General features: G+C 42.8%; 1 protein-coding gene across 4 annotated transcripts in view; it reads right to left on the minus strand.

Moving 5' to 3' along the window:
- Window positions 1-13,971, minus strand: part of MIPEP (mitochondrial intermediate peptidase) — a 162,927-nt gene that overhangs the window by 55,193 nt on the left and 93,763 nt on the right. For 3 of the 4 annotated variants that reach the window (XM_015087410.3, XM_027064544.2, XM_015087409.3), the window contains exon 16: window positions 13,382-13,501. In XM_015087410.3, coding sequence (XP_014942896.2) covers window positions 13,382-13,501 — 120 coding nt within the window. Of the gene's footprint in view, window positions 1-1,771; window positions 2,310-13,381; window positions 13,502-13,971 lie in introns of all 4 variants that reach the window. The other variant, XR_003421937.2, reaches the window with a different exon arrangement.

A 13,971-nucleotide genomic window follows, 5' to 3' on the forward strand; every position in this document is an offset into this window, starting at 1 on the left:
GTACGAGAAGAAAATGTGGACAGAAAGTTGAATGCAGTTAGGCCAGAAGGCTCTCTTGAAGGCTGACAAAAAACTGAAAGAAAAGTCTAAAAGATTTAACTCAAAACAACATTTACTGCCATCAAGCTAAGTAACAAACATAAAACCTTCTAGGTGTTAAAAAAAAATCATAAAAGAAGCTGAAAGATAAATAACAAAATGGGAGGACAAAATTATGACAAAAAGACTAAAAGGCTGACGACCCTATGAAAACGAGGAACAAAAAGATGAACGTAAAGATGGGAAAATGACAAAAATAGACAAAATTCAATTCCTACTGGATGGTAAGACGCCACAGGGGAAGCTGTTGGTTTCACCAGTAATAAAAGAATTGCAAGCAAAAATAAATTAAAGTATGTGTGGTCTATCAGATTGGCAAAAATTAAAATCAAATCCATATCTGGGGTCATCAAGGAAAAGCCATCTGGATTTTAACTTTGCGACGTGCACCAGAACATCAACTCTACACGTATCTTCTAGCTACGCAATTTCACCCTTAGGGATTTCTTTTAAGGCTACAATAGTCAAATGGACAAGACCTATGCATCCATAGTTAACTGTAGTTCTTCTACGATATTGAAAACTGGGTTCAGAACCTTGAACAAGAGCTAGGGATAGGAGTTAGGGTTCTGGGGCACAGTCTCAGAGCAAGAGGAGAAAGGGCGAATACCAGACGGAGCCTGGGAAAACACAAGGGGCGGGCGCGGGGGAGGCCTCAGTTTGGCACGTAGATAGGAGTCCAGCCTACTGTCTGCTCTGCACGTAGGATCGACACATTGTGCCTGGCACACAGCAAGAAAGACCCTTGGAAGATGATGAACAAGAATGAGCCAAGTCTAAACTACATTTTATCAAGGATTGAATTTAATCCTAGTAAAGACACCTGGGACTTCAAGGTGATCTGGGAAAGTAAGAGAATCACATTACGGACTCGGTTGCAAAGAAATCCATTCATTTTCATTTATTAACGTCCGTGTAACTTTTGTCCAGGTGAAGAACGCACTTTCTCTCTCTTTTACGTTCTCTGCCATGGTACTTTCGCACAGTACCCTGCAGTGAAAAACTGCTCGGTGCTGTGAAGACGCTGGGCATCACCTCGAAAGTCATCTCTTTTAGAATGTACCTTTTCCGGGACAAGAGAGTCTGCGTTCCCAACCTCCAAGATCTCTCGAAGAAGGGAGGGAAAGTATTCAGGCTCAGGTGTGGTGAATTTTATATCCAGAACTCAAGCCATGGGGAGAAGGAACTTCTCTTCTGAACCTAATCCAGGCTCAGCCCTGCTCCTTCATCTCAGCTGGGCTCTGAGGAAAGGAAGGGCCATATGGTCACTGACATTTCAATGGCCTTTATGTCTTCAATGGCACAGAAAGAACTGAATGAATGCCTGTGTCACTGGAAGCCAACTGAAGCTATGTGTGTCTGTGTGTGTGCATGTCTGCCCTTCCAACTTTACAAGGAGTCTGTGCTCCTTAAAGAAAAATCGGAATGAAAAATACAAAAAGGAAATTGACACTCACTTGTAATCCCTGACTGCGATAAACAGTTGTTAATGTGAAAGCTCCCTTCGGTTTTCAAAAGACAAAAATCACACTATCTATGATTTTATTAGATGCTTTTCACTAACCTGATATTAAGAATTCTTTGTGAACGTTAACGGCTGTATATTATTTCATCGTGTGGCCTCTCTGAGTCAGGATATACTAAGTGACGATGACAGTAACATGAATCCTACTGTCTCAGTGGCTTCCAACAGCAAAGATCTGTTCCTCGAGCAGATGACACATCTCTCTCGGGTGAGCGGACTCCTCTCACGTCAGCAGCACTTAGGCACCCAGGCTTTCTGAGTCTCCACCACCCGGAAGGTCATTGGTTGCTGGGCCAACAGGGAGGAAATGTGGACAAGTGCACAGTGGCTCTTAACTGCTGCAGCCCAGCAATGAGCCCCATCACTTCTGCCTGATTTCTTTGGCCAGTTCAAGTCACGTGGCCACAACTAACTGCACAGAGCAAAGATGTGCAATTCTACCGCATGTCAGAGATAGCGCAGTGCTAAGTGGGCAGGCCTAATGACAAACACAGCGTACAATACGGTCTGCTTAACCTTTCCTCCAATGTTGGATTCCAATTTCCTGTAGATGTGCTAATTATCAGGTGTTCCAGCTTTATTGGGTTTTCTATGTATATCTTCAGAACAAATTCCTCAGTGCTACATTAATGGCTTTTGTAGACTTCCATGTTCTTGATCCCTCCTGCCAAACCCATTCCTCCTCCTAGAAACAAAAATAAAAATATCTACATCGGTGTATCAATACAATCACTAGTGTTGTCTTTTAATAGAATATGGAGTCATATGATAAGTGAACGTGTCATTTTGCTGTTATTTCCATTTGCATACTTTTGCGCGCCAAGAAAGTCAAACAATTTTTTGTAGATCTATGTTAACTATTTGCATTGTCTTCTTTTGTGACTGACTTCTATGCCTATTTTCCTTTGGGCGGGGGGGGAGTGTTGGGATTTTGTTGTGGTTGTTCTGCCCGTTTTTTATTTGTATGCGCTCTTTATGCAGCAACAATATAAACCATTTGTCATTAAGTGTTGCAATTTTTGAAAACCAGTATGCTTGTCTGTGAATTTTATTCATATTTCCTGAGAGAAATTAAAATTTTTGTGGTCAAATCCATTCATCTGTATTTTCATTTGTAATTTCTTCCATCTCTTTTTAACCTACTATCCTTCTCTAAACGGAAGAGAAGATAAGAGGAGCTAAAAGGAGGCAGATAATGGCTTATTTTTTTCTATTTAAGTGTTGGCTCCATCTGGTATTTATTTCACGACAGTAAGTATGCGTAAAGTGACGCAACATGTACACTACTCTTGCTTGGAACATCTTGGGTAAATTACTTAATCTTCCCTCTTCTGTCCCTATAACACAACTCCAAAGTTTGGAAAGCTTCTTAGCTTCAGTACGAAAGTGAATGGGCGTCCCGGCCCCGCCCCCACGCAGAGTCCCAGGAACAAATAAACAAACAGAAACGCTGCCCGTCCATTTCCAAACTAATGTGAACCCGTGTCACGTTTCCTACTCCCCGTTCATCAACTCCCAGGTTCTTCAGTACGACTGGTTTTGAGCTCACCCCATCCAACTGCCATACATTCCAAATGAGACCACTGGTTTCCAGGACAGCGTGCTCTTACATTTCCCTCCTAACTCATTGGTTTCTCTCTCTCCTTCTTTGTTGGTCCTTCCTCATTTTCCAGCCCTTTAAATGATGGCCCAGGGCTCATCACTCCTAAGGGTGATCTCACCCAGTCCGTTGGCTTTGATATAATCTATGTGTGGATAACTGCAAATCCCTATCTCCAGCACAGACTGCTCCTCTGAACTTTGGACTTGTATATCCACCAGCCTACGTGACAACTTCTCTTGCTTGACTAGTGGCATCTCATACTTAGTACTCCTAAAACTGGTTTCCTGATTGCCCCAAGGACCTAGCCTTCCCACAGTCTCCTCTCCACGTTAAAGGCAACGCTTTCCTTTTGGCCACTTGGGCCAAAACCCTCGCAATCACTCTTGACTCTTCTCCCTCTCTTATGCTCCAAATTCTATCTGACCTCTACCTGAAACCTTCGGATGGCTTCCTACTCATCCACATCCGAGCCAAAATCCGTACACAAAGAGGACATTCAAGCGGCCCATAAACATACGAAGAAGTGCCCGGAGTTCTTAGTCATGAGAAAAGAACACATTAAAACCACAATGTGATATGGCTCCATCCTCCCAAAGTGGCTAAAATTAAAAGGACTGACAATATCAAGTATTGGACAGGACGTGGAACAAACGGTGCATCCGAACATTGCCTGTTGGTGTGCAAACCCCGGAGAATTATTTTGAAAAACTGTTTGGCGAGTGCTGCAGTAAAGCTAAAGTATACCCCAAATTACTCCTAGCTACATACTCAACAGACATGAATGCCTGCGTCTATCAGAAGATATATACATGAATATTCGCAGGAACTTTATTCACAATAACCCCAGAAGGGAAATAACTCAAATGTCAGTCAATAGTGGAACACATTAGTACACTGTGGCATATTAAAAATGGAATACTTCGGGGCACCTGGGTGGCTCAGTCGGTTAAGCGGCCGACTTCAGCTCAGGTCACAATCTCGCAGTCCGTGAGTTCGAGCCCCGCGTCGGGCTCTGTGCTGACAGCTCAGAGCGTGGAGCCTGTTTCAGATTCTGTGTCTCCCTCTCTCTGCCCCTCCCCCGTTCATGCTCTGTCTCTGTCTCAAAAATAAACGTTTTTTAAAAAAAAATGGAATACTTCAAAGCAATGGAAAAGAATAGGTCACTAAACCACGCAACAAGATGCATGGATCTCACAGACACGATGCCGTATAGAAGACGCTACGCTCAAAAGAGTACCTAACACACGGTGGTACTTAGCTCAGGTTCGAAACAGGCAAAGCTGGTGGTTACCTTGTGGGGAAGGTATATTGAAGGAATATTGACTGGCAGGTTGCAGGGGCCTCCTAAAAGCAGGTGCTGAAAACGGTGTATATCTTGACCTGGGTAGCAATTAGACAGGTATACACCGATGTAAAATTTCCTGGAGCTGTGTACTAAGATTTGTGTATCTCATGTAAGTTCCGCCTCAATAAGACGCTAACAAAACACCCTCTATTAACATTTGTTGGGCACTACCATGCACAAGTGACCTGAAGGAATAATGAACGGGTCAGAAATGGGCCCTGCTGCTATGTGAATGTCACTCCCCTCGGGAAGACAGAAAGTAATCAAATGACCTCAAGAAATCAGGAACCGGGATGATCAACACGCAGGGAGAGAACTGGGTTCTGTGAGGGTGTGCGACAGAGGAACCGGCGAGCTCTGGGGGAGTGACATTCCCAGTGGAGCAGAGTGAGAAGAGAGGAGAACGTGCTCCAGGCAGAGGGAAGTGAGTGCCAAGAACCTGGAGCCAAAGAAAGGAGGCTGTGTTCAGCTGGACGAGGCTGGGCTGACCAGGCCCCACGGGAACCCGTGGGCGGCAAAGGTCTTTGGCCTTTGGCTCAAGAGCAGTGGAAGGCACTGAGGGGTTTTAAGGGAAGGGGTGTTATAAGCGAATGTGCATTTAGAAAAGATCTCCCAGATAGCTGTGTGGATCTGAGAGAGGGAAAGTCAGTCAGGGGACACTCGTTAAGAGAACTGGAACTGCCCAGGCTAGCATCCACCCATCTGGGAGGCAGGGCAGGAGACGCGGTGAGGGAAGGTCGTCACCGAGACTGCGGATTCGATGTATCTCTATATCTCACAGAAGCGACTTCCACTCCAGGTCAGTATGTGAGAGGCAACAGGAACACCAGGGACCCCTATGGACAGAGGCACAGGGTCGGGGGGACGGGAGCACAGGAGGGACGTTACACATGGACCCTTTCACGTTTTTACATCTTACGGTTTTCAGGCATGTGCATATACTCCTACTCAAAATATAATTAAAACGTAAAATTAATATCACTCAAGGGGAGCCTTCCTTACCTTACTAATGTTGCCCTTGGCTTCTCTGTTGGTCACAAGGCACAGAGGTAAAGAGACATTGTAGCAAGCCCCTCTGGGTACTGTCATTCCATGAATAATAGTGAGGTCCCCGCGTCCTGCTCACAGCTCATATTTGCCATGGATGAGAACATAACTTACTTAGAGAATCACCAGAGAAGCCACTTCCTGAAACGTAAACTGCCTAAAATCTAAAAGACACATGTGCATCATTTAACATACACAGTTTACTTGCTATAGGAAAAGATCCTAATATCCTGGATTTTCATTTCATTATATCTAACGCATGTAAATTTGCAGGGGGTTAAAAAAAACAAAAAAAGTATAGCTCTATTCGTGAAAACCAAGACAAAAATGAAAGCCGGTGACTTGGCCCAAAGAGCTCTATTATAAAAACAACCCGGGTAGTCCTATAATTTCCCCGTGTTTTAAATCAGTGAAATCTAGAGTTGCAGCTGTCCCACAGACTGAAACCATATAAATTTTTAGAAAATGAGTCAATCATGAGATTAAAGTTTCAATTTATAACACTTCTGTGTTTTAGTTACAAAGTCGTAAATAAATCTAGCATGACAGAGAAGGTAAATATTTTCTCAGTTGTTTATGCAGCCAAAGAGGAAAGGAATTTAACATGCAATTAACTACTTAGGTTTTTTTTTAGATACGCACCACATGGTCTTTGTATTCCAGATAAGCAAAAAATAAATATTGTTTTGTTTAATCTAACATTTGCTTAGCAACAACAAATACTAGTGTGATACCTGGCTAATACCTTCGCTTTCTGGAACTGTTTTTCCACTTGCAAAAGAGCTAGTGCGTAAGAAAAGGGAGGAAATAGAACTGCTTCCCCAGGAAGAAGAAGAAAAAAAAAACTAAATAGGAGGAATGAAGATTTTTATTAAATAAATGAGGTTGAAGTCTCTGGAGAGAGAATGATGGACTTTCAACCACTCAGGGGCTCTGCTTCTATTGTTTTCAGGTAGTATTTTTTTTTTCCCCCACATTAAAAAGAGAGACCTTTATGCCATTCTTTAAACCAACCTCTGAACAGGGGTGAGGTTAAGAACAGGTCAAAAGCAGACCTCAGATTTCTAAATAAAGCCTCCCATATGATCAGTTTCTCTTTTCGGCCTTACTTTAAAAGTAACTGGAAAAAATGTGACTGCCATTTTAATCGAGATGGTAGAAATCACTTACGAGCGCTATTATTTCTTACTGTCATGATTTACCAGTTTTTCTAAAAATGAAAGCTTTTAAAATAAAATCAAGAACACTTGAGTCTATGTGAGGTCACTAAGCTGTAATATAATTTTAAATTAAAATTATGTAATCTCCTCTGGAAACTTCTGAAGTTTAAAAATTGGACATTTTTAAACATGATTTTGAATCTGGATGCACAAGTGTCAGCTATCCACAGGGATTTCTACACAAATATACCGACTCACTCACTTACTTATTTTGAAGAAAGAAGCCCTTCGAGACTGCCTATCAAGTAAACAGGAAAGAGAATGAACTCTAATGGCAATAAATCAGTCTTCACACCCAAACCGTGTGTAGCAAGGCCGTTTTCTCATTGTGTTTCTGCTTATTTTTCTTCTTTTCGAGACTTTAAAAAAAAAAAAAAAACTCCATACAGTAAAATAAACACGGTAAAAGTACTCTCAAAATCTCTCTGTACTCTCCCACTATGTTGATTTCATGTCCTTCCACATGGTTAAGAGGTCAGTTTGAAAGTTCGTCTGGGATGAGCCCGTTGTGCGAACAAGTGGGTTTACCACTGGTTGGTTGCACACCATCTCCCAACTGATAAATTACAGGTTACTTTCCTTTGCATGAATTGTCATGACATCAGCAATGTCAGGGTAAGAATCCGCTCTAGAAATTGAGCAATTTCAGGAAGGGAAGCCCTCAAGTTACACATACACTGTATGCTAAAAGTTCATTTATTAGCCTGTTTATTTGGGAATGCAGAACACACACCCAAAATAGATGTTCTATAAAGCATGTTCTAAGCTACTACAGTCAACGTAACCCTAAAATAATAGAAAAGAGCAGAGCATTATACTGTTTTAATAGTAGCAGAAACGGAAAATAGTACGTTTAAAATTTTGGTTTTTGCTGGTACTTGAAAAAAAACTGTTCGGGGGGGGGGGGTCTGGGTGGCTCAGTCGGTTAAGCGTATGACTTCAGCTCAGGGCATTGTCCCACAGGTCGTGAGTTCCAGCCCCGCATCGGGCTCTGTGCTGACAACTCAGAGCCTGGAGCCCGCTTTGGATTCTGTGTCTTCCTCTCTCTCTGGCCCTCCTCCACTTGTGCTCTGTCTCTCTCCCTCTCTCAAAAATAAACAAACATTAGGAAAAAAAAAAAAGCTGTTCCAATTAGAAGATCTTCTCCAACCACACTGGCTGATCCACTGTGTGCCCACTGCTTAAATATTCCCCTCAGTTGTCTTCTAAATTTCCCTTCATCTTACTCAGCAAATTCTCCCTGCTCAGTGCAGTCTGTGATCACAGCTTATAGTTCCATCTGTATCTGTATTTTAACTAAAAATTAATTTTAACTAAAACTAATTTTAACTGAATTTTTTTTTTTTATTTTAGAAAGAGAGAGTGCAAGCAGGGGAGGGGCAGAGAGAAACGGAGAATTTCAAGCAGGCTCTGTGCTGTCAGTGCAGAGCCCGACATGGGACTAGAACTCATGAAAGTATGAGAAAATGACCTGAGCCCAAATCAAGAGTCGGACGCTTAACTGAGCCACCCAGGCACCCCCCTAAAATTTTTTTTTAGAGAGAGAGAGAGAGAGCATGAGCAGAGGAGAGGGGCAGAGGGAGGGGGAGGGAGACGGAGAGGGAGGGGGGGAGGGAGGGAGAGAGGCAGGAGGGGAGGGGGGAGAGAGACAGAGAGAGAGAGAGAGAGAGAGGGGGAGGGAGGGAGGAAGGGAATATCTTAGGCTCCACGGTCAGCATGGAGCCTGATATGGGACTCGATCCCTCGACCCTGGGATCACGACCTGAGCCAAAATCAAGAGTTGGATGCTCAACCGACTGAGCCACCCAGGCGTCCTTTCTTTTCACATTCTTTGTCGGTGTTTGTTCTAACAAGAATAATGAGCGGATATCAACATGTCATTCAATCCCAGTAAGTGCTTTCCTAGAATAAGTCTTGTATATTTTAGCTTTATTCAAGATAGCAAACTTTAAATTATGAATGGACAAGAAAGACAATCACCTCAGACACACTTAGTGTGACGTTTTCAGGTGCTCAGGACCTTCTTATTCTGTACTCATCACTGTTTTCAACATGAGGTGGTAAAGGACAAAGAAGGCCTCACTGGCGGCAAGAGTTATCCAGAGAATTCTTTTATTCCCAGGATAGCTGCGTGTGAGACACGGCTTCACCGACAAAGTCCACAAAGGTAGTTCAACCGAGCGAGATACAAACGAGTCGTTAACAAATCTTGGAAAACTGCGGTCTGTCAGCAGAGTCAGTTGTTCATGCTTTGAACTTGAAAAGTACTCACAAGGACAGAACTGAACGGTCACAAGGCTAGAGATAGGTTTTGACCCAGACGCTCCCAGACACGACTGCCTCTCAACTAACTGCTTCAGAGGGATGAGCGACAGTGTAAAAACATAAACTTGGAATCCTATAAAAATAAAAATGCAGCATCTTCCACTCTCTGAGTAAATAATGGAGGTGATACACAATCATCTAGGAACAGAATGTTCTGAGAAGAGATGGTCATTAATATCAAAACCAAACATCAGGCTCCGAATAGTACAAGACTAGCCCGTTGGATACGCTGTAAAACTGCTCTCTGTTTACAACCAGCTTTTGGGCCCCTAGCAAACTACTGTTACAATAGCAAGAAAATTACAAATCACATTTGTCTATACATTATATACAGCACTAGAGCTAGGTCGTAAGTATCAATAAATTGCTGACGTAATAAGTCTGTTCACTCGAAAAATAAGCACCCGTTACTTATTGCGGGATACGGCTGGAGCTGCCCGTGTTCAATAATCGCGGATCAGAAGAGCAGAGTTTGCCAAAACATGATCTACACGGGGCTAATGTCTAGAAATGAGCCAGGCAGAGTTCTGTGGTCATTAGTAAGCTTTCAAACAAAGCACAAGAGACTCAATGTTCATTAGCACATCACAGATCCTGAGAAGCCCGCTCAACATTATTTAAACAAGTATTCCTCAAACGTAGCTGATGGGACACTTTATTCTCAAGGTATTAATGCGCTTGGAGAGACACTAATACAGACACATACGTAATCACCGTCTAAAAGTTTAGACCACATTACATGCATATAATCTGTGCAGTTCTATCAACATTATGAATACTCTGTAGGTTGGTGTTCAAATTATATTCTCCTGTTCTCATGGTTTCATTGGAGGGAATAAAAGGATTCACTGCAGTGAAACATCCCTAGAGATAAGTTTGTAGGGAAACCATCCCTCTTCCAGCCTGCATGGCGGGATGCTCTCAAGTCCCCCTCCCGGGTCAATGCTCGTGACGAACTCACTCTCATTCTCCACCCCCTGACCTCCGCGTCCAGCCGACCACTGCGCCTCATGGAGCCTGCCTTCTACACTGTTCTCACACCCATTTCAATCTTTCCACCTCCACAGCCACTTCCCTGGTTCGAGCTACCCACTCTACCCCAGCACCTGAATAATTTCCCAACTGTTCCCCCTAAATCCATTCTTTACCACATATGGCACAGCCAAAATAACCTCTTAACGTAGAGAAATCTTTTCCACATACCAATTTTCTACTATTTCTATAAACTACTAAGATAAGGAGAATGACAAAACTATCAAGGTTATATGCACTATCAGTTTAAGAAACAAGACACTTCCAGGACGTGTATAATCCCATTCCTTGTTCCAGAGGTTAGCACCCTCTGAATTTTGTGTTTACTGTTCCTTCACTTTTCGTTAGAGTTTTACTGCTTATTTGTTTACCTGTGAGAAGTCCATTATCTGTGCCCCTCAGTTTCAGCTGCATGAATTCCAGACAATGAATATGGCACAAATTATTTATACATTTTTTTCCACTGACAGTCACTTGGGTTCTTTCCCGAATCCCACCTCTTCCTTTTTTTCCACTTTTACAAACAGTGCTGTTATAAACCTTCCAGTTATTATTATTTTTTTATGTTTCGAGGTTTTTGTTTTTTTTTTAACGATTATTTATTTTTGAGAGAGAGACAGAGTGTGAGTGGGGGAAGGGCAGAGAGAGAGGGAGACACAGAATCCGAAGCAGGCTCCAGGCCCCGAGCTGTCAGCACAGAGCCCGACGCGGGGCTCGAACCCACGAGCCGTGAGATCATGACCTGAGCCGAAGTCAGATGCCCAACCGACTGAGCCACCCAGGCACCCTTAATGTTCCAAGTTTCTATTAAATTCTAGTTAGTTAACAGGAGTAGAATTTAGTGATTCATCACTTACATATAACACCCAGTGCTCATCATAAGTGCCCTCCTTAATGTCCATCACCCATTTAGCCCCTCCTCCTCCCACCTCACCTCCAGCAACTTTCAGTTTGTTCTCTATAGTTAAGAGTATCTTTAGGGCGCCTGGGTGGCTCAGTCAGTTGAGTGTCTGACTCTTGGTATCGGCTCAGATCATGACCTCATGGTTTGTCGGATTCTCTCTCTCTCCTTCTGTCCCTTTCCCCTGTTCATGTTCTCTCCCTGTCTAAAATAAAATTTAAAAACAAAACAAAACACAAACAAACAAACAAACAAATACAATTTACTCAAAGAGCCATAGCTACTGCCAATGAACAAGGGAGACAATCCCAGTGAAGAGATAAGTCTCTGTATTTTCTCAAAAGGAAGTAGGACAAGGATAGTGGGCTTAATAACATCATCCTTTCTTTTAAATTCAAACAATTTACTGATAGTTGATTCAGAACTTGTTTGCCACTGTTACTTCATCTTTGTATATTTCATCATTACGCAGAGGAATGTGGATGGTAGGGAAGTTTGGGTTCTCTTCTAAGGACAGGTACAGCTACGTCACCATACACCTGGAGATAAAGAAAGGCAGAGGAAGCAGCTCGGCCAAGGTCAAGTTCTGCAGCTTTAGAAAGCTTCCCGCTTCCTCCTAATTTTTGCCTTCCTATGATTTAATCACTTACTGATCACGTTATAACTACATGGAGTTCACATCACATCCATCTGTAAACTAAGCAAAGAATAGGGCGCCTGGGTGGCTCAGTCGGTTAAGCATCTGACTCTTGGTTTCAGCTCAGGTCATGATCTCACGGTTCGTGAGTTCAAGACCAGTGTTGGGCTCCGAGCTGCTGACAGTGCAAAGCGTGCTTAGGATTCTCTCTCCCTCTCTCTCCCTCTCTCTCTCTCTCTCTCTCTCCCTCCCTCCCTCCCTCTCTCTCTCCCTCTCACCCCCACCGTCTCTGCCCCTCCCCTGCTTGTGCACACTCTGTTTCAAAATAAACTATAAAAAATAAATAAAACTAAGCAAAGACTAAAAAATGAGCACAAAAAACACACAAGCACAACAGCACATGAATCAGGCAGTGTTCTGCAAACTGGAAAAAGCTATTAAATCTAGGCAACTGTTATGGTTTGTTCCACTGATGAATATTCTCATTGCCACAAATTTTCACTAACACAGACAATCCAGGGCTCAATAATACACAGCATTAGAACAGTAAATTACACATAAAGTCAAAAACAGGTACGTAGTATGTCTAGCATTATATACTGGAGCAGATGATTAAGCGTCCAGACGACCAAAACTATTGATAACAAGCATGATGATGATAAAATACGCCATTATTTTACTTGTGTGGTAAATTCGAACTATTCCAATGTATGTTTGAGTGTCAGGACCTGAACACCCCCTGGACAATTATGGTTCACTGACGAGCCTCTTAGCACGGGTGCTGGCACCCAATACTGTAACAACACGTGTTCGGCATTGTTCAGATCGCAGAGCGCCTCCAAATGTGCTCTCTATCAGACTGGCTAAGCCAGGATGATCTAAACCAGGCCCTCCCGGCAGCCACCGCCCCACCTAGTCAGGGCAGCCCGCCTGAGGACGAAATGAACCCCAAGAAGGACAAGCCTGAGAAATGGAAAGAAAGAGAAACTTTTCGAACGGTATTTTGTAAGCACTAAACCAGATCCAACTTACCTGAAACCAGATATACCCTTGTATCTTTCAGTGATGAGATTCCATAAAGCCTCTTTTCTGCCTAAGCACTATGAGAGTGAAATCAGAGGTTCTCTTGCAAAGCAGCCAGCTGGAGTCTGGCACCGCGTTCTCAATAAATGGTAACAATACCCCTGCCTTCTATGCTGACAGACCACACTAAATGAGAGAAGATACGCAAAACTTCTATCCTAATCCCTGATGCAAACAAAGTACTCAATAAATGTCAATTCCCTTTGCAGTGAAAATGATCAGGGGCTGATAATCACATTCATCTCGTATCGCTAACCATTGTTCTCATTGTAGGAAAATGACAAAAAAGAACTATAGACTAACTCCAATGACCTTTTTCACCGCTTACCTTCCCAGGCATCCAGAAACACATTGCTAGCAGGAAGAAAATAAGCATTATAAAAGGATGGCTAGAGATATTAAATGAGCCAGGCAATTGCTAGCATTTGCCCCATACAAAACCTCGGCATAAATGTAGCGATTTCAGGTTCTGCAACGGGTAAGGGACCACAACCTACTCCCTCTGATGGAGACACTTGCTGAACCATTCGATGGCACACGGCAGGATCAAAATGCGAGACTCACGGTATTTGGAACGTATGGTAAGCCATAAAATTTCTCCTGGGTTTCCCTGAGAATGTCTGTGGTCGATGCCGTCAGGGGGTGCTTCCCATGGTAGATCTGATCCAGGGCGGCATAAAAGACCTAAGAAAGATGAAAACGTCCACTTAGTTCTGGCAGTCCAGCCTTACATCTAGGACGCAATGGGCCAAAGGTGTTAGAAGTGTACCAGGATAAGAAGTACGTGTAAGTTACGTATACGTAACATTCACAAATATAAACGTATATGGCTTGAAATGTAATTTGAACCACAATTCAGACCAGGCTAATGATGAAAAGGAAAGCTGTCAACCTTTTCGTGATGAAGGATATTAAAATTTTTTGAACTGTATCTATAAGGTACTCTTTATGTACAACGTAGTAAATTAAATTTGTGACCACAAAACTGGAAGTTGGCCCATTGCTATCTATAGATATACGCAAAGTATATAGTTGGAAATAGGAGAAAAATAATAAAGTTCCAACTTGTGACCCTCTGGATCTAATACATCCTGCGTGGTTTCTTCCTGGAATCCTGATATATCTTAAATGAGAGAAATGAAATGGTCCGAATC

This window comes from Acinonyx jubatus, chromosome A1 (genome assembly GCF_027475565.1).
Source record: "Acinonyx jubatus isolate Ajub_Pintada_27869175 chromosome A1, VMU_Ajub_asm_v1.0, whole genome shotgun sequence".
Classification (NCBI taxonomy): domain Eukaryota; kingdom Metazoa; phylum Chordata; class Mammalia; order Carnivora; family Felidae; genus Acinonyx; species Acinonyx jubatus.